The following is a 25,799-nucleotide window of genomic DNA, read 5'->3' on the forward strand; positions in this document are numbered from 1 at the left end:
TTTTTAGTTAATACAGCTTTTCCCAGCTGGGCTCAAAGCAATTTTACTCTCTCTCCCTTGAAAGCAGCAGCCTTGACTTCAATGAGGTCTTAGCAGTTTCCTACAGCTGAGCCCCAGCACTTCTTTTTAGGAACAGAGTCCTTTTTTGTTGTCCTTTGTTGCCAGTCCACGTCTCAGCTCAGTCTGGAGCTGATCAGCTCTTGAATAAATGCACATAGCCCATGGTGGTCTTGTAATCACTGCTCGGATGGGTGAATTCTGAGAGCTTGGGTGGTGTGTTGGGAAACCTGCTGGACAGCTCTGCCTTTCACAGGAGTTGGGAAATGGCTCCCAGGTTTCTCTGCAGTTGGAGCATTTATCCTGTAATGAGCATCCCTGTGAGCTACTGCTTTAAGAGAGGAGAGCGGCTGAGCACCAGCAGCACCACAGTGGTTCCCTCCCCAGCTTCAAGATGGTCTGGGCAGAGCAGCCAAGCTTTGAGGATAGCAGTCCTTGCTGTCACCTGGGTGCTCAGAGAAGCTGCCCCTGGGAAGGGCTGGAAGCTCTTCCCAGAGCTCCTCTCAGCACCACTCTCCCCACCTCACCTGCACAAGATTTTCATCGCTACTGCAGGGCAAGAGCCTTGCTACACATCCCCCCCACCTCAGTATTTACCATGAAACACTCCTGCCCAGCTCCTGCACCAGGGGCTCTGCTGCTCTCCTTCAGTAGGCAGGATTGCATTTAGGTTCATCCGTGACCAAGTTTTGGTTCCCTTCCTTACAAATTGCTCCTTTTTGGAGGGCCAGCCCCACATCCCATGCAGTGCCACTCAAGTCTTCTCCACGAAGACAGGGCAGGATTTGGCTCCCAGCACATCAGCCCTGCTCCTGTGGTTGCTTACCCCACCCTCCTCTCTACACGGTGTGGCACAGTAACCTCACTAGAGAATCAGATCTGTGTCCTGACATGGACACGGACATGTCCCGCTGCTGGGAATTCCTTCAAAACACCCATGCACTTTATACAGCACAGAACACAGCCTGGAAAGCAGCTCAATCTCACTTTTCTGAACTGGGTTACTGCACCTGTCATGAGAGACAACCTGGTCACAGCAAACTGGCCACAAATTTGGTTTTCGGGCTAAATGGAATGCCTGGCCTTGGGTGGTGCTTCTGCCTGGCAGGCCCTGTGGTGGAGCCAGAGCTAGAAGCTGGGGCACTTGCAAAGAGCTGCCCTGTAACTCAACAACTGCCTTGTTTCACTCCAAACCTGGCTGCTGGCCCAGCTGATGCCTGTTGGGATTTTACAGTTCCAACACTGACCTTAGAGCTGCCACAAATTTCACCATTCTCTCCTTCTCCCAGACCCAGCTGTAGTGCAGGAAGCTCCCAAGAGCTATGGATTTCCTAATTAGTCACCCTTTTGTTTGTCTGGACAGAAAGGAGCCAAACCAGCTCTTCCAATGCCTGATCAGCAACAGGGACTCCAGTGTTAATGAGTCCCTTGACTTAATGTCAACACTGAAACCTGTGCTCCACGGGGCAGGGCTGGGATTGCACTTTCCCCATCAAAAAGTACATCAGGATTGTGGGCTCCACCACTTCCCAATGCTTGTTCCTGGCACCTCCACTCTCCACCACACTGGGAAAATGAGCCAGGGAAAATGAGCCTGAAATACTGCATATAGTAAATGACCCAGCTGCACAGAGCAGCCTGGAGCTACTGTTAGTAGGAAATCTCTCCCCAAAAAGAGTGAGGTGAGACCCCACAGCCCGGAGCTGGCATGATTACCTGGGTCAGAGTGCTTTGGTGAGGTTCATCCATGACCTGCTCCCTGGCAGCAGAAGGACACCCAGGCTGCAGCTGTCAAGTGCCTGCATCCACGCTGAGCGCAGTAACTGCCCCAAAACTGTTAAAGAGAAAGCATTTTTTGAGTGTGGAAAGATTTAAAATGTGGAAATGGCAGAGTGTGAAATACTTCAACCTATGAAAAGTGGACATTACCATCCCATATAACCCAGACATGGCTCAGCAAGGCCATGGAAATGGCTTCTGTAACTCCCTCCTTTTCCACTGCCCTTATCCAGCACGACTTAAATAATTCTTTTCTGTCTGCTTTCACTGTATCGGCACAGCCTGTTCTTCTACACACTGTCAGATTCTGCTGAATTCACACTCAACAATATAAAGAAAGAAAGAACAAACTAAGGCACACCATTTCATGCTGCACCGTCATGGATGGCCACACCCACATTCAGAAAGCAAAACTGTAACAAGTAATAGAAACTTACTCCTCCTGATGACACAGAAAAATGTTACTCACCACTCCCGACTTAAAAACGTTTATTCAGCTGCAAATGTGTCTTTCCAACAAATGCAAAACAGCTTTTTGGTGGTAAATAGCAGGTATTTATTTGAAATGAAAAAAAAAATACTTCAGTACCTGAACTATTGCATTTAATAATGTATTGTTGTAATTGTGTTACTCTACCTTTTTGCATTGGAGACAAATATACAATGAACATTCAGATATCACAGATTGCACACTAGATAGTAAATCGTCAGGCCTTTTACGTAACCACCAAAAAACAGATATTGGATTCTGCAATATAGTACAAAATTCCACACTCCAGTCTTAGCCAGTTATCTTCAATTTACTCCTGATGCTGTACAAATAAATGGCCATTTAACTAGGGCTTACAAGTTAATAACAGGACAAAAAAAATATACATTGCACTGACACAAAAAGTCAGCTGTGTTAATAGTCATGCAACAAGTAACCAAACTTGCTGAAATTAAAAATACTTTCTAAAAACAGTTTTAACTGCATAAGTATTTTATACACAGTTCATTTACCGAAACAAAAGGAGTCTTTAAATGATACAAAGCAAATATAAGTTTCTACCAATTTTATACATAAGAAAGTGCAAAATAACTTCTCTAAAGTGTTTTGCTATTGAACTGATGAATGTTGGCTGGAGGCAGCCAACCCCCTCTCAAAAGCATGACATTACAGTTGCACACTACATACGAATGTTAGGAGTACATGGATAAGTTTACTACAAAGAACAAGGCAGGAGAAGACGTGAGGTACTTGCAGAGAATACAGTCTACTAGTGTTAGTGTACATGAGTATATTTTTGCTCAACGGATTTTTACATGGAAAACAAAGCAAGTATTTGCATTAGAAGCTTGAATGAAATGGAAAAAAACCCCACTCCCACACGAACACCACAGTTGCCCACAGCACCAGCTGCCAGAGGAAATACGAGCAGGTGTGTTTGTCCCCCTTCGCCTCCAACAAGCAAAAACGTGTTTTTTTTGGGAACAGAATTAAGTCAGAGGGCTGTGGTGGTTTGCTTGCAGAATGTAAACTGGGCCTAGCCTGCACACTGCAGAATTTGTAAAGAATAAGGATTTCTTTAGTGCGCTGCCAAACGCTGCCGCAGGCGCGGAACAACACCTGTACAACGCGTCTCTGTGGCTGACAGCCCCCTGTCCCCATGGCCCCCCAGCAGGACCGTGTCCTGGCTTCAGTGTTGGATCACATCAGTGTTGTTGTCGTAGCTTGGTTTTTATTAGGGTTTAATTGCGTGGCTGTACAAGTTGCAGTCCACAGAAAAGAAGGCTTCCTTAAATTTGGGGATGATTTGGAAATCTGGAGGCAAGGGGAGGAAAACTGTGGACTCAAAGGCATCTAAGAGTTGTTAAAATAGCCTTTTCTTCAAACAGAAAACATTAAGGCCACTAGCCTGTCTTCTGAACTATGCTGGTTTTGCATCATTTTGGGAAGGGTGAAGGCAACGTTAGAGAGAACAGCTGAACACAGAAATTCCAGTGCTCCGCACATGCTTACTGAGGACCTCTTCCTGTTTTTAGGGTCAAATCTGTCAGGCAGCCAGTAGTCAGTGTGGCTACTTGACCATCACTCTTTGGATCCAAAATTTGGGTCAGCTAAGCTCAACAAACCTGCATTTACTCAACAGTGTGCAAGGGCTCTAGAGAAGCCTTTCTGTTCATTTGGGGACCTAGTATACATACCAAAACAGGAATATATCTCATTTTACAGACCAGCACATACATAATAAACAAACAAGTATCAAAATACATATTTAACCTTCAGTGCATAAACATGTGATACCAGGGTAAATAGTAAGTGGTCAGAATTAACGAATTATTCACCGCTAAAAGCTCAAATCAAGAGAAGACAGGGGTGCCCCCGCAATGCCAGGGACCCTCTGGAAGGAGATCACCCCAACACACAGGGCCTGGCATTTTTGATGGTGCAATTCCAATGACAATGCTGGTTTTGAGGATTTGCTGTGCCAGGGTCAGAGCCTGCCCAAGTCACTCCAAGTGAAGGATAATCTCATCCCTGTAAGTGACAACATTCACTCAAGTACTATCAGAGCCACCTGTCTTCTGTTGGTCTGGGTCATATCCTTACCTCTATTTAAAAGAATCCATTGTGAATATACCTAGCTCTAGATCAGTTTGTCACCCATTTACAAAATATATACACATATGTTAAAAAACAAAACCAAACCTGGCTGCTGCCCTCCCTCTCCCCCCTCGCCCAAACAAAAACCCACTGGCAAGACCTCATGCAGAAATTAAGTCCATGGGCCTATCCAATGAACGTGCTCCAATCCCAGTGGATATCAGTGTCTCTACTTCATCCCACATGTAGTGCAAAATAAATGACAGAGTAGTAAAAAAATACTGCAATTAAATTCATATTGAAACTTAACAAACATAATGGAAATCTACTGCTGTCCTCAAGCTGATGGCGTGTGCTGAAAGACAAAGAGAGCTCTGAGGAGCATTTCTGACATGACCAAGATCACCCTGCTTTAGAGCAATGCCTGTTGTTCCAAAAGTTTTTTTTGCAAAGAAGCTACGGGACAACAGCAGTTAAATTTTACGCACAAGGAATTAATTCTGTACCTATATGCAAAAGCCAATTGCTATTGACTAAAGAAGGTAAAAGCTGGTTCTTGCACTGCATGAATCAGCTGCTAATGAACAGTAAGTAATTAACAAAACTGCAGCTCTGACATATGTATAAAAGAGGCCATATTAAATATGAACAACACTGAGGTGGTAAATAGTTTGGTATAAAATGCAACACAAGTGTACAATTTAGTTCCTGGTTATCTTACAGCTAGAATAAAATACTCCAAGTTCCTATTCTCAAAAATGTTTTCTTTTGAAAAAATCCATGTAATTCTATGAATAGCCTCACTTAAGATACTGTGGGCAACTGAAAAAACAAACATGCACAGACTGGATTTTTAACAGAAATACACATAATGCCTTCGAGTTTTCTGTTTTTGTTTTTTTTTTTTTAAACATTCGTGTTTAAATTGATAGATGAGATAAAGATGCCACGCAAAGTACAGTGGTTAATCTGAAGTCCCATGTAACAGGCAGTTAAGTTCATATTTAGATAAAAAGGCTGTTATACCTATTTACAATATACACAGTTGCTTGCGAAGAAGGCAGATTTACAACTATCTTCTAAAAAGCCTTGCCCTCCCCTCCCCCCGGTTAAGATGACTAACTCTACAAAAACAAGACAAGAAGGGGTGTTTAGGATAAGTGAGGATTTTCTCGACAGCCACGTCAGCATGGGTTTAGGGGCTGCCAGCTCTCTTGGATTTGTGGTTATTTGTCTTCCTGGGCCTTGCTCTTCTCTTCATTTCGCTGTTCGCCTCGTCTGCCTTCTGTCAACACAAACCAATGCAATGATCCCTTTTTACTTTTAGTGCTTAGAATGCAGTATAAATGTAAGTGTAAACAGACAATATTCCAATCCCTTCTGATGCTCTCACTGGTTCCTGGAGGGACAGTGGGGCCAGAGGAGGTTTGTCAGCCCCCATCAATTTCTGGGCCCCTCCTCTGAGCCCCGCTCATGCTGCAGGTTGTAGAAGCAGTTCTGGCACACCCTGACCGGTGATGAAATCTTCAGCCGTTTGATTTCTGACTGAAACCGGCTGCACCTGTGGAGAAAAAAAACCCACCACTGAACACAGGTCCCCTCCATTTCTATCCATTTTCTATTGAGCTGTGGGAATTACCATCACGACTTCAAACACCAGAAAACTGTCCTAACTTGCCTTGACATGGAGATGCAACGCAGTGTGGCAGAAGCAGAATTTAACTCAAATGATCAACACAGAGTCAGTGGAATGAGACTGTGTGACAGACAGCTCAAAAATAGCTGTTGTCACCAGTTTAGATGCTGAGAGATGAAGCTAAAAATATCATCTCTGACCCAGTAGATCAGAGAGGACACTTGCACTTCAGTTTGTGGGTAAGGGCAGCTCACACACATCCTCTATGTGATACATGCTCCTGTCTGAGGCTGCCTGCTAGTGGCCCCTAAATCAGCATCCTCACAGTCCTGCACATAGTTTAAGCAGCCTCAATCTTTCAGCAGAGTTCTGTGGTATTTCAGAGCTTTACCCCACCTAAAATTCTGTATGGAAAAGAGCCCAAGGGAGGCTGTTGGCTGCTTACTTCTGGCAGAAGAGCTGTCCACAGTTCCTGCAGTGGTGCCGCCTCTCGGTGAGCGAGAAGCGCACGGTGCACCCTGAGCAGCTGTCGCCACCCTCATCCTTCACCCAGTGGTCGGCTGCAGACCGGCCCGGCTGATCGCTCACCGACCAGCTGAACACCCTGCCCCGGCCATCCCCAATCAGGATCCTGCTGTGATCCCTGCAAGGAAAAGCAAAAGCATTCCTGCAACAGCTCTGGCACGGTAACACACAGGCATCAACGACCCATTTTACACACCAGAGAACGTAAAATGGTAAAGTACTGGCATGGTAACTAACGCCCCAATTACCCTGCTCTGACTGAGAAACGGAGCTGCAACACTCTGTGTAACACAAAGCAGCTGAACAGATCTCCCCTTCAGTGTTTTTATCTCAGTCCTTGAAGAAGGCTGCCCCAAACAGAAGCACCACAAAACAGTGTTGTGAACAATGGTACCACTGCCTGCTGGCAACACCCAAAACTGCTTGAAGGCCTCATGTGCGAGCTACTCACTTGGAGATGCCGAGCGCAGTGATTTCTGCTGGGTGTGCGTTGTCTTTGCGATCAAATGCCGTGTGCATAGTTAGTTTGCTTCTGAACACCAGCTGACGCTCCCATCTGTATCCTACAAAGGAGTGGGACGTGGGAGAGGATAAAGCAAATCTGCTCCTTCTCATTTTTGTTCCCTCCTCCCCCAAAATACTCGTAACTGCAACTTCGTAGTAAGAAAAAAATCTCCCTCAGACATTCAGTTTTTCTCTTTTTCTAGAACATTTCACTCAGGAATAAAACTGAGGGCTGTGCAGAGTTTCTTTTACCTGGTTTGAGCTTGCTGTAGTGCCGTGCCTCAGCATAGCTGGGGTGGGGGTGGTTAACCTGAGCATGGGGATGCATTTTTGCTTGTCCCTCTGAATAATTCACAAAGATAAATCCATCTTTCTCATCCAAGCTGAGCTGGTCTGACCAACGCCTGGAGTCATCGGAGCCGCTGTCTGCTGACCACGCTGCCGCTGCTCTGGCTGACGATGACCGAGGCCTGTGGCTGGTGCTGCTTGGTTGGCTCTGGCTCTCCTGCAGTTTTGTGTCCTGGCCTATGCATGGATCATCTGCCTCGGAGTCACTGCTGTCCTCCTCGTGGGCTTCCTGCCCTGGATTGGCATAACAGGGGAAAGGCGCTGTTAGTGGGCCTGGCTATGGCCTGAGCTTTCTCCTTACTCTGCTGCTGCACTGCCTGCAACCCAACGGGTACCGACACTGCGTGAGAGGGGGACACTGCATGCAGGCATCTCAGAGCCTTTTCAGAGATTCAGCTCCTGTCAGGAATCACATGATCCATATTTTTTGCACTTTTATAAACACTTTTTTCTGTTGCCAGAGAACAACACTCCTTAGCTGAAGCTATTTCCTACAATAGTCCCTCTGAGGGAGGCTATGATAGACAAAAGGAGCAAAAACTTCAGAAACACTCAAGTTAGCAAAACCTTTCAGCAAAACTTACACAAGTAAGCACAGTCAGCTATGCTGAAACTCTGACTGAAAAATATGATGCAGACTTGTTAATAACAGGACTTGTTAACACAAAAAAGCAATTACCAAAGACATACTCCAAGTGACCCTGAAAAAACCCAAAAGCTGTATTGATATAATAATTACTAATGAGTATCATGAGATTCAGATCCAAATCCAGCTTGTATCTTCAATATGAAGACGGCAAGAGGAAGATGAGATGGCTAAAAGAAACCATCCTGAAGCACAGACCAAAATCTTCCAACACGGGCAGATGATATCATTGCTTGTCTTGTACAGACTGTACCATCAGTCAATTTTTTAAATTCTGCTCTTATGCTATAATTCCATTTCATACTAAAAAATATCTAGCTTTTGGACAATCGACTGGGTTCACCAAGAAGAGAAACAAATACACAGAGAAAAGTTCCACCTTCACAGATAAAAAAGCTAGGATATGCAACATTTTTTCTTATTTGTAGCAAAATGAAACTACCTTAAGCAAGGTGGAGAACAAAGAACTCAGATGCTCTGTTTATTGTGCCCACTGGATGTCTACTGCCTTGAGACAAAATCTCCGTCACCAATTCTGCTCTGTATAACCACAGGACTTCACCTACCTATAGCAAAGATCAGATGCAACAGGCAAGTACCAAACACTTGTCAGGAGACATACCTATTTGTGCTTCCTGACAGTCCTCTTGCATTTCCAGCATCTCCACAGGCTCCAGAGCTGGTGTTTCTGGCACTTGCAAAAACTCCATCCGCCAGAACTGGAGGGACAGGGGATAAGCAAAGTGGCACTTACTGAACTCTTGGCCTTTTTCTGAGCTATTTGTAGAGTTAAAATGGCTTAGTAGAACTGTGTATTTGCACTGGTAGCATGTAAGGCAGGTCATATCTCCATACTAAACCCTGGTTTTGGGGACTAGAAACTACAAAAGGACATCTATGTTCATGCCTGAATCCACTCCACACAGCCGTACTGACCAGCAGATTCTGGTTAAGGCTGCACACAAAAGTACTGAAAATTGGGTTAGACTTGTAGTTTTCAGAGATGACAGTAAGTTTCTCTTTTCTTTCTAGGCAGCAAAATGAATTGTCTCAAGGTGTGTGAAACAAAAATGGTGAACCAAAACAACAGTCTCCAGGCATGAAAGCTGGAGACCAAAACAAAGCAGGAAGGAAAATGTTTGCTCTGCTGACTATTGCTGGTCACCACATCCCAATGGGGGATTCCAAAAGGAGAAAGAACTGTTCAGGTGAAACACCCAAGTACTGCTTTTGGTCCTGGCCAAGACACTGTGTTGGAAAGGCATGACTTCTCTCAAGCAGACTACTACTACTACCAAGGCATAAACTTAATTTTCCAGGCAGTGATTGCTGGTACTTACCCGGACAACTCCGTCCGAATGCCCCGTTACGATGACGTTCTGGGTGTCCCACTCATTCATCTCTGACACAAAACAGCACATGATCTGCTGGCTTCGGCCAGTGAAGGTGTTTACACTTGCAGTAGGGCTGCCATTAATGCTCCACACATGGATGTAAGTGCCAGCACATGATACAATGTCTCCCTGCAAAGACAAAGAACACCTCCAGATTTCAATACAAAGTTGCAGGTATTCTTCAGCAAAAATAAAAACCAGGTTCATTTTTAAGCCAATTTCCAAGGCTGGCACTTTTCAGCAAGTTCTATTCAAGGTGAGCCTGGCCAGCTACAGAAACCTTTAGGATTATATGCATTTTTTAAAAAAAACTGTACCTAGAAAACCAGACTTAGTAGGAACCTATTTGGTCTATTTACAGCATAGAATGAATTGACCAATTTCACCACTTTTCATAGCATAATAATCCAACAGCATATTTTCAGTACTTTCCCTTTTCAGTTTCCAAAGACTGCTTACGTTGACTCTGCTCTTTTCCACAAACATGTACCACCTTAAATTTCATTTGCTTGCTTATTGGGAACAGTCCAAACTAGTGGAGAGGTGAAACAGGAGCTGCAGTCTAAAGCACTGGCAGCACTACAACCAGACTATCAGCAGCTAATAAACTGTGCCACTTGCTACCCCCTCCTTGCATTGCAGCCCTCTTTTGTCTTGATTGCAACCACTGTGTCTGCTCCAGCTGCAACAGGGTCCATCCAGCCCTGACGGCCACGCATGGGAGCTGGATAAATGGTGACTTGTAACTCACAGGACCACCAAGGACAGAAGCTTTTAGGATATGTCTGTTTCCACCAAACTGGCACTGCAGCTTCACCCAAGGTATCTCCTGTTTCCTTCAAATTCAGCTTAAGATAAGAGAAGCCAACCAAGGTCATGTATCAAAAGCTTTTCTTAGCTCCTGTGGCAGGTTTGGCAGCTCCCTTGCAATGTCACACTAGCTATACTACTTCCAGCACTGTTAATAACCTCTTCTAAGCTCAAGCCACTCTGCACAGAATACACCCGCATATGGCTCTGGACAAATGACACAAATTATTCCCTAAACCAGTTGCAATCAGTTTTCAGATGAGTTATATAAGTTCTGCCAAATTAACAGGAGAGCCTAGCTTGTTTTCCTTTGGTTTAATGATTTCCAACTCTTGCTACTGTTCCCACTGCACCCTGGTGGATGGAGTGTGGCTCTCACCGTTAGTTCATTTATACAGAGTGCTGAAATTGGAGCCCTGTGCCCTCGGAGCTGTGTCAGGAAGGAGAGCTTATTCAGATCCCAGATGATGCAGGTGCGATCCCGGGATCCACTCACAATTATGTGATACGCCAGCGATGCCGTTAAGCACGTGACAGTGTCAGTGTGACCCAGCAGTGCCTGCAAAACACAAGTCAGGAGCAAAAGCTGAAATCAGGAGAGAACACAAAAACTGCACATTAAACCCTCTTACCTGAAAGATTCAGGTAATACAACCAGAATATCCTATCAGAAGATGCAGCTGCCTTAGAAATTTTCAGTTGATAACTATTTCCATAATTCAAAATGGTAAAAGTAATAACTTTTTCCATTTAGAAGAAACTCTGACAAAACAAAATTTTAAGGGTCTAATGTTACAGACCCTTCCACTGAAGAAAACCCCATTCTGGATCAGTAGCCTGTTTATAAGGTCAGAACATGTTCCAGGCTGCACCTGAAATTATATTCTGAAAATAGAAGTTAATGACTCCTATAGAAACTGCTGCTGACTACGAGAAGATAAAAGAGACAAGAAAGAGCTGCAACCAAAAAGGCAAAGTCAATTGGAAGGAGGAGAAAATTACAAGCGCCTACTCATCCTAGGCCCTACTTTAACATTTTAGGCTTAATCTAACCATTGGAAAAAGAGTCTGGAATACAGGCAAATTACTCCAGCTTATGCAGTTAAAAATCACTAGCTGAATACAGTAAATGGCCTTAAAATATGCTGCCCCAAAACTTAAGATATAGTGTTTTATCTTGTACAGTTTTTAAGTAAAACACTTTGGGAAACAGAGCTTTAGACAGCTGACTACTGCGCAAGGGAAGTTATTAAATAATTCTCTAAATTTCCTTTCATAAATTTGAGGGGAAGATTTCCTCTAAAAAAAAGAGTACTGCTATTAAGATGCTAACGGAACAGTAACACAAACTATAACAGTGATACACAGCTGCTAGAATATTTTGACTTAGCTGGGGTTGGGTTTTTTGGATGCATTTGTTGGGTTTGTTTTTTCTTTAGTAAACACACAAAACTTACTTTGCACTTAGCTGCAGCTGACTTTAAAGCATCGGTGCTTGTTTTAGATTAAAAGTTGCTGTAATTAAACTAATTAACTTTTTTGTTTAAAAAGACTAAAATGAACCTTTAAGGCAGCCTCCTTTCGCTGCCCTTCTGACACAGTTTTTAGATGGGGGGTTACACATAACACTACAAGAAAGCAGATCATTTCACAAAACACACCTGCATAATTTTGTTAACATCACTACCAAATTCCTTTTCTCTCCAGAAGGCTCCTGGCAATCCACTATTCTTAAAAAGAATGCAATTTTAAAGATGCATTTTGCCCACTTTCAATGCAGGTCAGTATCTCAACTACTCCATTCTCCAGAGATCTGCTAGACTTGGTTTCAAAGCTGAGCAACACTCATTACATAATTACTTTGATCATATAACAATTATTTATATGAAAGGCAGTTTTATTGTATTTTACCTGTTTCAGTGTGAGGGCTTTAGCTTTTTCTTTGGAGACACCCATTTCCCACACACACACTGCTGTGCTTGTTCCTCCAGTGATAACTAGTTTGGGGTTGGGGCAAATGGCACACAGAATCTGACCCCATTCGGACAAGCATTCATAAACAATCACCGCCTAAAAATACAGAAAACAAAGAATTACTTGCAGAACTAGTACTCTGTAGGATAAAAATAAAAACCTGGCTGCCACCTTGCATTCATTAAGTCACTAAGACCTGGTAAAAAAATTATTATTAGTTAATGTTATTCTGCCAGCATTCTGATGAAGAGTACCTGAGAGGGAGCAATAAAACTTATGCAGCACAGGATTATTTCATTCACATACGAAATAAATTTCCATTGTCATATTTTTTTCACTATTGAGTACTAATTGCTGAAACAAATTGCAGATTACAAACCTTGTCTGACTCATAGGTCCCCAGTCTGCAGCTGAGGTCTGCATAGCCCCAAGCAAACGTTTTATTCCATGTGGGTGGGATGAGAACCTTGTTCTGTTCTACTGCCAGAATGCCTTTATCAGTACACACAATCTGCCCCACAGGCTCCTTGAGCTCTGAAAAAGAAGATGGGGTTATGTTTTATTGCTGGGAGAGACAAATACTGTCTAATCCCTTGAAGAACCTGCTGCTCTGCCAAAGCAAGGTCTCTGTAGTAGCTATTTATATATTCTTTGCTTCAGCTGCAGTGATGGCAACTTTTGCTCCATTCCTAACAAATGCAGAGCCAAATATAGAATAGTGCTTTCTAATTTCCTGACTTAGTCTTCTCTCTAAGCCCTGTTATGCACCATGTAATAGAACAGCCTTCTCTCTTTACAGCAGGAAGCCACAGATTCCTTTACTCAGCTAGGAAAGAAATCCCTCTATAGCATTTACCTGCCTCGCAGACAATTATGTTTTGTTCAGTCTAATGTCAGATATGAAGTTAAAAACCATGGTCTTTTGTCTCAGTGCAGCTACCAACACCACCCTTTCCTGCCAACATTCCTCAGTATTTCTTGTCACTGTGATAAATTATCCTTTTGCCGTGAAAATCACAAAAATTGAGGCTATCACAGGCTGAGAAGCAACATACCCTGAATGTTGTTTGTTAAATTCAAACTTATAAAGAGGTGCTCGGGCTCCAATTTTATCCCTCTATTTTAAAATGTTATTTTAAACTGGTGCAGCTATGGTGTTTCCCAAGTACCTTTAAGGTAGCTAAGAACATAATCTTACAGCATTAGGATATTTTGAATTTGTCTTTCTCACAAAACTGTGGGCAGTGTAAGAAAATTAGAGCTTAACAAAAGATAGAAAAGTACTGTCTTGCTGAAACTCTGAATGCTTGGGCAAAGAAACAGCAGTAACTACTGTGGGTTTAAAGTTTACCCTTCACTGGAGCAAGAGATGGCCGCAGGTTGTCCAAATGATGGAAAAAGATCTTGTCACTTGTGGAACCAGGGGGCACAGAGGTTCCCACAGCCTCTCCATTCAGACGGCTTCTAACACGCTTTGGTGGGTGGGGCTTTTTGAAGAGCTGGAATTCATCAAGAAACTAATGATCAACAAAAGTCACAGGTTTACAAGGGCACAAGCTTAAAAAGATCATAAATACATCCAATATACCTTCTAAAAATCCTGCGGGTCAGTAAATGTTACCTTACTGCTCTCAGTATTCACTAATAACTCATGGTGAACATTTCAAAAAACTTCAACAAACAGTATGAAAACCAACAGGGAGCAAAGTTGCTCTGCCCTCTCAGGCTGTGGCATCTCAGGACCCTCATGGAGTCTGTGAGAGCCCTCTTCCAAGCACAGCACCAGCTCTGCAATGTTTTACATCACAAGTTTTTAAAATACAAACCCAAACTGCCAGCCACATTACCAGTGCGAGAGATGGGATAAAGAAGATGCATGTTACATCATGCAGGATAGGAGGGAAAAAATGCACAGCAGCTGTGTGTCACAGAGAGCCTGCCCTGGATCCCCCATGGAAAGTCACAGAGGGGGACAGCAGAACTCTACAGTTACATAAAAATGTGCTCCAAGAGCGCTTACCACCAACAGGGCCTTAAGGAAGTTTAGAGTTTCCCAAGTTTATTGCAGTCTATTTCCTCTAGCAAAGCATCATGCAATTCCTGGTAGATCTCACAGGTTTGTACCTAACAGGCATCTGAAGATTCAGGCAGAGCTCTGGACTCAGCTGCAGCGCTCTTCTATTTCCCTGGCCTCTGCCCCAGTCCCCATCCATCCATCTGGCTTTACCTGGGCCATGTCTGATTATCATTACAATCCCGAGATTGGTTATTACATAAGAGGAGAAAACCCTACAGCCACTACATAATTAGATTATTGAGAGAGAGCAAGGAAGGGGAAGGAGAAAAGCCACAGAACACAGATGAGCAGTTCTTAGCCTTCTTTCCAAGCAACGAGAGACAGACAGCTCTAAGTGGGTTGCCACAGGAAACATCCTGTGGCTTTCCTGAAACATTATGTGCTGAGAGCTGAGTTTTGAGTTTCCAACACATGGCTTGAGTTCCCAGTGGATTGCTGAAGGTATCTGTGGCTTCCACCAAATCTAGGGTTGGAAATATTCACCAATGACATTTAAGATTTTCACTGGATCACAAAAAGGCTCTAAAGAAGCGCCCAATAAGAAAAACCAAAACAACCAACACTGAGACTCCCCCAAATGTGAACCCCCCAGATTTAATATTACATTGAATTATTTAATGTAATCTCTTGAAGAGAATACAAACTTTAAAGCTGCACCAAAACCAGGTCTTCATAGCTCCTTAACTACAGCTGTCCTACAAGAGTGAATCACCCAAGAGACTGGGGTAAAAAAAAGGAGCAGAAGTTATTATAGAAATTATTTTATTACAGGGTAACTTCAAATACCTTAGCACTAGGCATTACTTTGAAGTTGCACTTTCACTCCTCCCATATGACTTTGTAGCAGGAACATACTTCCCCTTTTTTATGCTGATTTTTAGAGTTGAGCCATAATTCATTGTGCCTTTATTTTAAGGATGTAAAGGGGAAAAAAAGACATTTCTAATCTCACAAGCAAAGCCCAAAGTCAATCTTCGTGTAATTTATGATGGAAACATAAATGACTTCATATCACTAGAAGAATATTTATGGATAAACACTCCCAAGAAGTTTCACTCCTAAAACACCTTCCTATTTTATATTAACACATTTCAATTTGAGTGTTAACTGGAAAGTAAGAATTCTACTAAGGGTATACCTGCTTTGGTATCTGTCCAAAGTTATTAATGAATCCTATGGTAGCTGTCTCTTTTAATGGATCATTGATGTTATATATGTCCACTTGTCCCTCATAGAAGAGATGGTGAAAGACATTTACAGCTTCTACTGCAGCAGGACCTTGCTGTTTATAGCCAAAGATCAAGTCAATCCACTCATGCAGGTGAGCACTCACAAAGTCACATTCCAGAGCCTGAAATTCAAAAGGCATGCATTAAAACTAGACAAATTGCTCATTGGTTGAGCTTACTACACCTGCCACGAGGAAGAATGCAGAACATATTTTGACATATTTTTGTTATGTTTTGATGAAGCTTTTCATTGAAGCAAGTCTTGCCTCAATGTACTCTGTAGCTGAAAAGGAAGGGGAGGAAACACTACAGACCTTGGCAACCATCAGGCACCAACCCTGAACTCACAGACTGGCCTGTGACTGCACAAACTGAGCTTAGATTAATGTGCAATGGAAAGTCCCAACATTTACTACTGTCATCATTAAAATTCAAATTACCTCCCGGTGGACTCTGATAAACTCACGAGGATCTCCTTTTGCCCATGGAGGGAGTATTACATCACCAAGTTTAGTGCCATTTTGTTTGCAACCTAATAAAAAACAAAAAAGAAGGAAAAACTGGGAGAGAAGCACTGAAACTGAACTGCAACAGCAAAGGCGAAAAAGAAGTGAAAAGAAAAAGGAAAAAATAATCAAATTCTAGTATCTTGTCTCTATAAGAAGCCACTTCAGTCTTTTCTTTAAAATAATATGTTGGTTCTAAATGTCAGGCAATAAAACATGAAAAAATTCTGCCTCAGTTGTTCATATAAGATTGCTTTCAGGAGAAAGAATCCAAATATTCCTTACTGAGGCTTCTCAGGAGGATGATAGCATGGTATCATAGAATGAAAATTGTTGTTTTACTCCTGAGAATAGCCTGTACTCCTGTGATGTGCAGCCAAATACTCACTTCAGATCTAACTGGTATCCCCCACAAGCTCCATGCCCAAGGATACTGGTGATTCCCCTGGTGTGCCCATGGCCTGAGCACATTCGTCTGTCCTGGACAGCCCCCTTCTCACTCTGAACATTAAACAGTGGCATGTTGTGATTACCAAAAATATATTTGGTGAAACTCCTCTGTTATATTCTTGTTCTGTCACTTGTTGCCAAGAGACAATTCCACACTTCCTGTGAACTCAGAGGAATACCAACAAACTTCCCAGTTTACAGGAGCACACAAAAAATAAGTGCAATGCTCCAACAGAAAAATTGCTTTCATCACCAGACTTCAAATCTTCCTTTCTTTTCACCTGGGAGGAAGGGGAGCAGGATTGCCACAAATTATCGCAATCCAAAGTACCGCAGTGTTTGGCAATTGTTCCTAAAAAAAACCTTTTCTACCGTTGTTCCAAATGCTCAGTGAAGAATTTCTGGACTCCAATGGTTACAGTCCAAAATTACCAGATACACAGATAAGCAGACAAGAGCTCAACATTTTTTCAGTAATACCCATATTCTTCTGTGTAAAATACACCTGGGAGAGGTTTTGTAGGGTGTTCTTTGGGTTTTGCTTTTCTTTTTTTGTAAGGTTGTGCTAAGTCATAAAACCTATGACTTGATTAATCTTTATTATTGTTATTAGATTCACAGCACAGAGCCCAGAATGTAAGAGCTTAGTGTCACTACTAACAGTGACATATAATAAGTAACATGAATCTCCTACACACAACAGGTCTCCTACATGACTCCTGTTGAATAATCACTGTCACAAAAGCTGTGACAATTCAAAAAACCTTTAGGAATACTTTCAAATGAAGTTCTGAAAGTGAAGATTGTAAAATAGATTTTGCAAAGCTTAAACAAATAAGCATCAAAGACGGCAAACACCATCATGGAATAGGTTACATGGAGAAAAATGCAAAGCAGAGAAACTCCAAGTAAAATACGGTTATCTGTGCCTTTTGAACTCGTAAAAAACCAAAAATTGACAAAAATACACCACTCCAACAAAAATCCTTTCAGGAACTAGTCCTGCAATTCACAGAAGACACTTTGTATTAGCTGCTTAAAATGAACACCCACTGCTTGAGAAAATATCTCATGTCTGTCTGGCTCTGTTCTCCCACCCACAGTGCTGCTATCAAGCTCTTATTGCCTACCTAGGTCAAAATTGTTGGAATTGAGCAGGAACTCGGGGAGGTAGAAGAACTCTGGGATGAGCTCCTTCACATCTGCCATGTTGTGCTTGGAGGCGGAGTACCAGGCCTCGCGCACACTGTGGAACATGCGGTCAGCCAGGTCGAAGTGACCACCCTGCCAGGCAGAGAGAGGAGCACAGGTCAGTGTCATGGCATCCTTCAGCACAGCAGGCTTTGCCAGGAAGGCAAATCAGAACATCCTCTGCCTAATGAAGACACTAGAACATAGCACATTTCTTCCTCTAACACAGTGGATCTAATCAGCTGCATTACTTTAAGGTACATAACAGAAAACATAGATACAGATACACAGAATTTTAAGAAAAGAGTAATCTGTCTGATTTCAAGTTTGGTCTCTTTCAGAGAAACAGTAAAGTATTTTTCACAATAAAGCTTGCTTTGGTTTTTGTCTGCTGTACTTTGTTCTGCATACGTTTAGAAAAATGTTCAAACTACAAGGGGAAAAAAAAAAGCTGAATTCCATCACATCTTTTAAAAAGACACATCAAAAACCTGCCAGGCAATAAGAACAACGCAAAAGGTATTTATTCTATGATATTTGATGAAAACAAAGCTGACTGATCATATTTCTCAGTGATGTCTGAAATACACAGCAGGTAAGAAACATAAAGTGAGGTGATGCAATTTTTACCTGCAACCGTAAGAAAATCTGAGTAAAAGGCTCCATCCGGACAAGATAAGAAGCCACGATCATGGCTGAGGAATAGTGGGTCCCATAGTGATAAGCTGGGGTTTCCCCTGCAGGTTAAAAATCATAAACATAGGAGAAATAAAGTAGTTAGGTGACAGAATCAGTACTAACAGAAAAAAAATTAACACTGTATTTTAATTACTCTGTGGCCTTAGACACACTCAAAATTGGAATTTGTAATTTTCATTTTCAGAAGTCTGAAAGCTTTATGTTTTGTCACTTGAGTTTTGGCTGTAGTGCAGTAGCCCTAATTCAATAGGGTTCTGCAGAGCAATACTAAATGGTTACTCAATTTTTATTTTAACTAATTGAAATGTTGCAGTGCAGCTATGATGATTTCTGCTGAAGAGACATTTAAGAAAAGATTTTTTTAAATTTTTGGTCTTATTTTTAACTGTGGATTTAAAGTCTTGGGCAGAAATACGTATCAGGACTGTTGCCTACAGATTTTGAAAGCTTTTATTTTCTTAATTTCCCGGCAAAAAGTCTGCATAAGCACACTTGGAAAATACTGATCCATTTCTAGAAATGAATGTCTTTTCCACCTACTGTTGTTTGACACAGAACAGCACTGCAGTAGTTAAACAGGCCTCTGTCTTCGATAAAAGCACACAAGAAAACTTGTCTTGCCAAACACAAAAGTTTTATTTTCAATATAAAAGGAAGCTCTAAAATCATGAACAGGTAACTTAATTGCATCTCATTCTGAGGCTTTTTTAGCTACAAAGCTGCTGTTTCCTTAGCCAGAAAACACGCATTAAGATTAGAAATGAAAAAACTAGGATAGTGCTAATGCAGAAGCATTTGCATTCTTGGTACTACTTATTTTCATGCAGCTGTGTTCAAACTGTATTTGTAGACACAGCTGGTTGTGTGCTTCACACGCCTGCCCATTCCAGTCTTTAGACAATGTTAAACTCATCTAAATGTGCAACTGTTCTGTCTTTGTTTTTACATATAAACAAAGCTGTCATATGGATTTAAAATAAACAACACAGAAAGAAAGCCAGTGTCCCTTTGTTCTAATTTAGTCTTTGTTGGACAGTCACCAAAAAACAAGGCAGAGTTCTGCACATCTCTACCCAGAGCTCTTTACTCATACTATAAAAAAATCCATGAGTCCCTCCCATGATGACAGGAACATGCTCCTCTGCTCTTTCTGAAGGATGGATTATTACTTACCATTGGGATCTTCCCAGTCCTTGTATCGTTTCTTGTACTGGGCTAACCTGTCCTCTGTTTGAGCTCCCATGGGCTTGGCCAGGTTTCTGAATGTTTTGGGATTCGTAAGATCCAGTTCCTTTAAAAATAAAACAGGCAGTAATTTATAAAAACAAACCAAATCCTTTCAACACTGCTGATTACCATAGTTAACACCACCTACCTCCTAAGGTTGTTATCCCTGCTTTCTATACACACAGTAGGTGCAATGCTGAATATGCTTAAAACAGTCCTTCAGTCTGATCCAAGGCAGTATGTTTTATTTTAAATCACATCTGAGTTTTGGATAACTTTTGCTCTGTTCCTCTCATCCTGTCCCCAGTTCCCCCCAGTTTTTTCATGAATACTTGACAAGCACCCTTAACAATATTTTATGTAATGGTCTGGTTGGTGGCAATGGCTGTCCCCAAAAGCATTAATAGGATGTTTCACCTTTTCCAAAAGCAAATTCTTTCACTATAGGGCCAGATTTCATAGCAGCCCCTACCACAGTCTTCTGGACAAGGATGCTTTCTCTGTGGGCTTAGCATACTTCAGGACACTCAGTTTAAAGCTAATGCAGACATTTACAGGAACTGCTGCAAGGTAGAGGGGCAAATGTCTCTTTCTGGATCCCAGCCCTCGCCTGTGCACAGACCAATAACATCTGTAAAAATCAGTCCAGCCAAGATTCTCTAATACCCTCCCTGCTGAGATGTGGGAGGAACGAAATAGGAACCTCCAACCTATAAAAGATTGCTGACAAGATGTTTTATTTACCTCAGAGTCATAGTCTGCAAGGATCCAGGGAAAGACAGGGTACTGCATGAGGTCGTTATAGGATCTGCCAGCCAGAGTGTTTAAGTGCATCAGGTACTGGAAGTTACTGATTTCTCCTCTCTTAATGAAAACAGATAAGCACAGTAAAGTTTTCACTTTACAACAATCAAATGTCAACCTACCAGACTTTCAGTGTTCAGCTTCCCCAAACACAGAAACTTACTGCAATATTACAATGCTCATTCTACTTTTACTACAGCCCTCCCCCTGCATTTTCAACAATAGAACCATTTCCTATTTGATGGTATCATGAAATACCACAAATTAAATGCTGAGATACACTTTCTGTAACAGTATGTTCCCCATTAGAATAAGAGGATGCAACTTATGGTTACTGATCATTTACGTATCACTACAAAATGTGGAATTTAATACAAAAAATACTGCAAAATTGTCATACTTACTTCCCATCTTTGAGTAACAGATTTTTCTCCCACTAAAGTGCTAAGCAAGCCAGACCTAGTGGGAAGAAGAAAGTGCATTTTTTGACTTTGCAGTAAGAGCTGGGTTACATCTTCACAAGACAACCCAAAATTTCAAGATTAAAAGTTGTAAATTGCAACAACTAGAAAAAATGTCTCTGTTCCTTTTTGTTTTAGCAGTACTTTTTTTTAAATTCTAAACACACACTGTAAAAATGATGCATGTTAATTATGCAATTCAGTGCAAGTGGCGGCTGATGAGCAAAATATTTTTAACAACTTGGATAAATGTGATGGCTTCAGCACTCCAATTCCTTTCAGAACGTATCTGTATACTGATAATGTTAATTCTGATACTCTCTAGATAATCCTGACATTAATGCAAGCATCATTTATTGAAAACGGATGAGCTACAGAGGTGAGGAACAGAATCACCTACCCTTGCTCTACACTGGTGTTTGGTCTCTGCCCAGACACCGACTCCGAGCTGTCGGTCAGAGATGGCACCACAGCCAAAAACCTGCAGCAGCAGTTAAAAGATTATGATTAGTGTTTCTGTCCTCGGGATGTCATCTCCTGAGAAGCAGCATGCATCTAGTACAATTACAGACCTCCTTTTGAGCAGCTCCGCATCTCCAACAAAATCACAGGAGCCTACTCTCACTGAAGGCATGTAGTGCCTTCTAGTGGCTCTTTCCTGCAGCAGTAAGGCACTAGCAGGCACCAAAAAAGCCTCCACGCAGGTATTTGCAAACATTCATGTTCAATGTTCTAACTTATTTTACAGTACCTTTGATAAACTTTGTTTCTAACTCCTTTCTGGAAAGCTAGAAGATAGTTCCGTCCATCTCCTGAGAAAACTTCAATTGCAATTGGCTGAAAACAAAGAGGACAGACCCATGTCAACACTAAGTCACCTCTGAAGGTCAGGCACAAACCAGTTTAGTCATGCTACATGCAGCACCAAATTAAGGTGAACCAGACTTTGCTTAGTGCAGCCAAATGTTTTATTTTTGGACCACTGACACTAACACACCCAATAAACTAAACCAGGGTAAATTCCAACAAGGATGCCCAACCTAAATGCTTCAATTTCAGTCAATAGCTTCACCTTCGAAATACTCATCAGTTATGTATTGATTTTAATTTTCAAAAATGACATTGTCAAAACACTCCAAGTTTTCCTCCCCCTATCCAAATGTGGTGTCCAAGTTACCTGCAAAAGGTATCTCCGTTTATGCACTTCCTTGATATCTTCATATGCGAAAATGCTGCAAGTTCTCTTAAGTTGACTTGGACCTTGCCTTGCTCCCCTAGGTATGATTGGCTCATGCATCCTGTAAATGAATATAAACAGGCAAGAGAGAAGTGATTAAAAAAAAAGAGAAATTAAAAGAATTAACCTATTAATTCATGTGAGAGTCCAGTTACAGAAATAACTGATTTTCACAACATACCATACTACAAATTGCTCAGCACCTGAGGTCTTCCTGCATGTTACATTACCTTGGAATTGACTCCTCAGAAGACCTCATTAAATACTTCTTGTTCAGTCTCTAGGGATCAAGGAAACTCTCTATCAATGTACTCACTTTGGAGGAAGTGTCTCGATGTCCCGTATCTCCCTGGTGGCCGTCATGGTGAACCCATCGATAACGTAGAAGTGCTCTTTCCCAAAGAGAAGCAGCCCCTCGCTGGTGTCAAGGCCCTGAACCCGAGCACAGCGGTACATGTGCTGGATCTGTGAGGAAAAGCAGATGCTTAGAGAAAGCAGGTTAAGGAGCACAGGCTCAGACCACTGCCTTGTTAGAACAAGTCCCAGACACTGCTTTATCACTTGTACATGGAGCAAAAATCCTGTCATTCTCTCCTTTAATCGGACCTAATGCCAGTGACTAGCAGCTGGGGAGGAGGTTGGATAAAGCTTCATTGGTGTGATATAAATGTATCTATTTACCAGTTTATCCACTTGCACTATGCTGCCTGAACATGTTTTAGAACCTGTAGCCTACTCAACCATGATCACAACACTGTTTACTGGTATACTCCAGATGGACAAAGTCTGAAATACCAAACACACAGCATGGTAATTCAACACTGATCTTGGTGATAAGATACTACTTATCAAGGCCTCCCATTCTAAGGAAGAGACCAAGTAATTAGGAACAGTGTGCCAAGTTCAGCATTTATATTTTCAATGTTGATTTTCTATCCTGATCATTAAGTTGACAGGACAATAAACCAAGCATGGGATAGTTCATAGTCTTCATTTCAGGACAGGTGAATTTTTCCCTTGCAGGCAGAAGGCAAAAAAAACCAAAATACTGTTTCCGGTACAGCATTTTTAGGGTCAGGCACACAAAGAACACTTTTAAAGGAAGAAGCTGATGAAATATACAGATCAAGGAAGGTATACAGGACATTTATTCACACTTGTGACACATAATGAAGGAATTTCAATGCATTAAGTTCTTAGTGTGTTTGAAGTACACAGTACCTTCTCTCCTTCTTCAAGAAGTCGAAGCAAAGTTGTATTGTCAGTCTTCTCCTCTTCGTCAATTGAACTCCCCTCAACAATTTGATCCTGTGACTGGTCCTGGTTCTCATCATCTCCTCCATCAGGAGCAGAGCGAGATCGTTTCAGGGGAGGCTTCACTAGGCCTGGAAAAGAACAGAGAGAGATAAATAAAACCCTGAGACATAAAAAATTAACTTTGCAAAACCTCTAGTCTTTCAAATTACTGACCAAATGCTAAGAGAGCAAAACAAGAGTCCTACAGGATTTATGTTTATCTTAATGTAAATGCATGAGAAGATGACAAACCAAACAATCTAACCTTTGACTCTAGCAATAGTGTCCTCCCCATGCTCTGGCTCCTGCTGGGTTGTTTCACCCACTGTGTTCTCTTCTATGGCATCCTGGAAGACCGCAGGGTTGCCGGAAGCCAGACGCATGTAGTACTCCTTGCTGTCATAACTGATGGCTCTCCGGTAGCGAGCAGGTTTCTTGGGAATAATGGAAGAAATTGCTTGGTCAGCCAACTCCTCACTCAGTCCCTCAGTGAAGGTGTTTCAGGAACAGGGTGTGCAGCACAGTGCATGCCCATCAAGTGTTTTGTGTGTGCTCATATACCAACACAGACAGGAGCAGAGACTCTTCAGGAGACCTGATCTGTGGGCTAATTTGCAAGGAGCTATTGAGCCATTCAAGCAATAAATGGGTTGCAGAAAAGCCTGCTGATAGAACTACAACATGGGGAGTAAGTGTAGCTAGCATGTTATGAACTGTCATAAAAGGCTGGGATTCTGATGCTTAAGACTGATTGTTCAGAGGCCATTTTATCATCTTTTAAACTCCCTACCAACATATGCAACTTATTTGTTAGCAAGCTGACTTTGTTAGGCAGTAATGTGAATAAAAAATTGCCTCAAGAAGATACAGCTATGTGGAAGCTGATATGAACTAAAAGCACCCAGGGATCAGCTTTAACACTCAAAAATTCTTCATTAATTCAGTTGCTTCTTTTTTTAGTAAAGTTTCTGATGGCTTATGGACAGGAAACTGGCATAAGAATATGCATTTACCTGAAGTAATTCTTTGAGCATTGTTTGTACCTCTGGGTGGTGGTTTTGGTCATTTTTTTGTGGAGGGAGTTTTGCTTTGTTGAGTGTTTGTTGTTTTGGTTTGGGTTTGTGTGTGTGGTGTTTTCTTCCTCTTTGTCTGTCCCAGCCCCCATCACAGGCTAATTCTTATGTTCCTCACTTAATTAAGGAAGTAACATTCAGAACAGAAATCAAACTAGCTTTATTACAAGTTGATACTTGGGATGTTAAAGATACTAAGATCAGCAACACAGAAATTTATTATTCAGGTCAAATTGGCTGCCCCCAAAAATCAAAAATTCAAGGCACTGTAATTTAATTTGCTCACTTATGCTTAACTAAGTCTTCACTCCTTATCAGCACAAAAATGCCACTTAAATGATGCTTAAAATGTCTGTGGAAACAACTTATGTATAACCTACAGAGAGAAATGCTTAACAGCACTGCTAAGGTGAAGAAAGGAAAACAGTAACAATTTACATTAGGTATTCTGTATAACAGAATTACTTGCATTTATATGTATTAGTTTATTGTTGAAGGTAATTCAAAATGAGTGAATGCACATTACACACTGTACTTAGTGATGGGCAAGACTGTGAGTCTAATTAACAGAGAAGGGCATAACACTGCAATGCTTGCAGAGAAGCCACTTCCAAGCATGTCTGTTCTTTTCAAGACAGGATTCATATTTTTAAAGCAAATGTGTATATTTTGTTAACAGCAAAACTGAGAAGAGTTGGCGAAGACAAAATTAATATGGGCTTTAACAAAAGTCGGCCTTTTATAGCCCATTATGGCCAAAAATGAGAAAAAACGCTCCCCAGATCCTCTCTTAGAAGGAAACACTTTCCCAGTAAATGCGTCCAAGTGATTCTGTTGCCCATTACTAAACGTGTTCCACTGACCATTAGTTCAGGTCCCAAAGCCACAACACTCCACACAGTGAGAACAGTGGTAGCACAGCCCAACACAGACTGTTAGTGTGCAGCAAAGAAGGAAAGGTCTACAGAAAGTTTTATTAGGTGAAGGTTGAGGACAGCACAGTAACATCATCTAATGCTATTACTGAAAAAACCCTTAGGCCTGGAATTATTTACTGAAAGAGCAAGTTGAAAGCCAAATGTAGAAGCCTTGTTAAGACTGCCTAACATGCAGGAGGAGGAAAAGTTGTATTTATTTTACATTCTTTCGGTCAGTGTACTTATTTCTTTACCTTTTGAGGAATGGTATCATCAGATGTCTCAGGAAGTCTGCTTGAGAAGTCAGACTGGAAACAGGGCATCAATTACATAAGCATCAGAGAAAGAACACTTTTGAGAAGAACATATGAT

The 25,799-nt window shown here is 41.7% G+C and overlaps 1 protein-coding gene across 7 annotated transcripts in view; it reads right to left on the minus strand.

The window, feature by feature from the left end:
- Positions 1-2,308: 2,308 nt before the first annotated feature.
- WDFY3 (WD repeat and FYVE domain containing 3) overlaps positions 2,309-25,799 on the minus strand; it is a 121,187-nt gene continuing 97,696 nt past the window's right edge. For 5 of the 7 annotated variants that reach the window (XM_042049806.1, XM_042049810.1, XM_042049808.1 and 2 more), the window contains 24 exons: positions 25,682-25,735; positions 23,703-23,871; positions 23,363-23,526; positions 22,458-22,606; positions 22,082-22,202; positions 21,656-21,741; positions 21,305-21,385; positions 20,848-20,902; positions 20,384-20,503; positions 19,586-19,703; positions 18,344-18,450; positions 17,653-17,806; positions 16,007-16,098; positions 15,476-15,688; positions 13,612-13,759; positions 12,640-12,794; positions 12,198-12,356; positions 10,666-10,845; positions 9,423-9,605; positions 8,705-8,801; positions 7,341-7,670; positions 7,036-7,147; positions 6,505-6,702; positions 2,309-5,984 (listed from right to left, as the gene is read on the minus strand). In XM_042049806.1, the coding sequence (XP_041905740.1) occupies positions 5,864-5,984; positions 6,505-6,702; positions 7,036-7,147; positions 7,341-7,670; positions 8,705-8,801; positions 9,423-9,605; positions 10,666-10,845; positions 12,198-12,356; positions 12,640-12,794; positions 13,612-13,759; positions 15,476-15,688; positions 16,007-16,098; positions 17,653-17,806; positions 18,344-18,450; positions 19,586-19,703; positions 20,384-20,503; positions 20,848-20,902; positions 21,305-21,385; positions 21,656-21,741; positions 22,082-22,202; positions 22,458-22,606; positions 23,363-23,526; positions 23,703-23,871; positions 25,682-25,735 (3,366 nt within the window). In that variant the 3' untranslated portion in view covers positions 2,309-5,863. The remainder of the gene's footprint in view (positions 5,985-6,504; positions 6,703-7,035; positions 7,148-7,340; positions 7,671-8,704; positions 8,802-9,422; positions 9,606-10,665; positions 10,846-12,197; positions 12,357-12,639; positions 12,795-13,611; positions 13,760-15,475; positions 15,689-16,006; positions 16,099-17,652; positions 17,807-18,343; positions 18,451-19,585; positions 19,704-20,383; positions 20,504-20,847; positions 20,903-21,304; positions 21,386-21,655; positions 21,742-22,081; positions 22,203-22,457; positions 22,607-23,362; positions 23,527-23,702; positions 23,872-25,681; positions 25,736-25,799) is intronic. The other 2 variants (XM_042049811.1, XM_042049809.1) reach the window with 1 other exon arrangement.

Source organism: Corvus kubaryi, unplaced genomic scaffold (assembly GCF_017639235.1).
Source record: "Corvus kubaryi isolate FWS band 111438036 unplaced genomic scaffold, C.kubaryi_AGA036_p1.0 71, whole genome shotgun sequence".
Taxonomy (NCBI): Eukaryota; Metazoa; Chordata; class Aves; order Passeriformes; family Corvidae; genus Corvus; species Corvus kubaryi.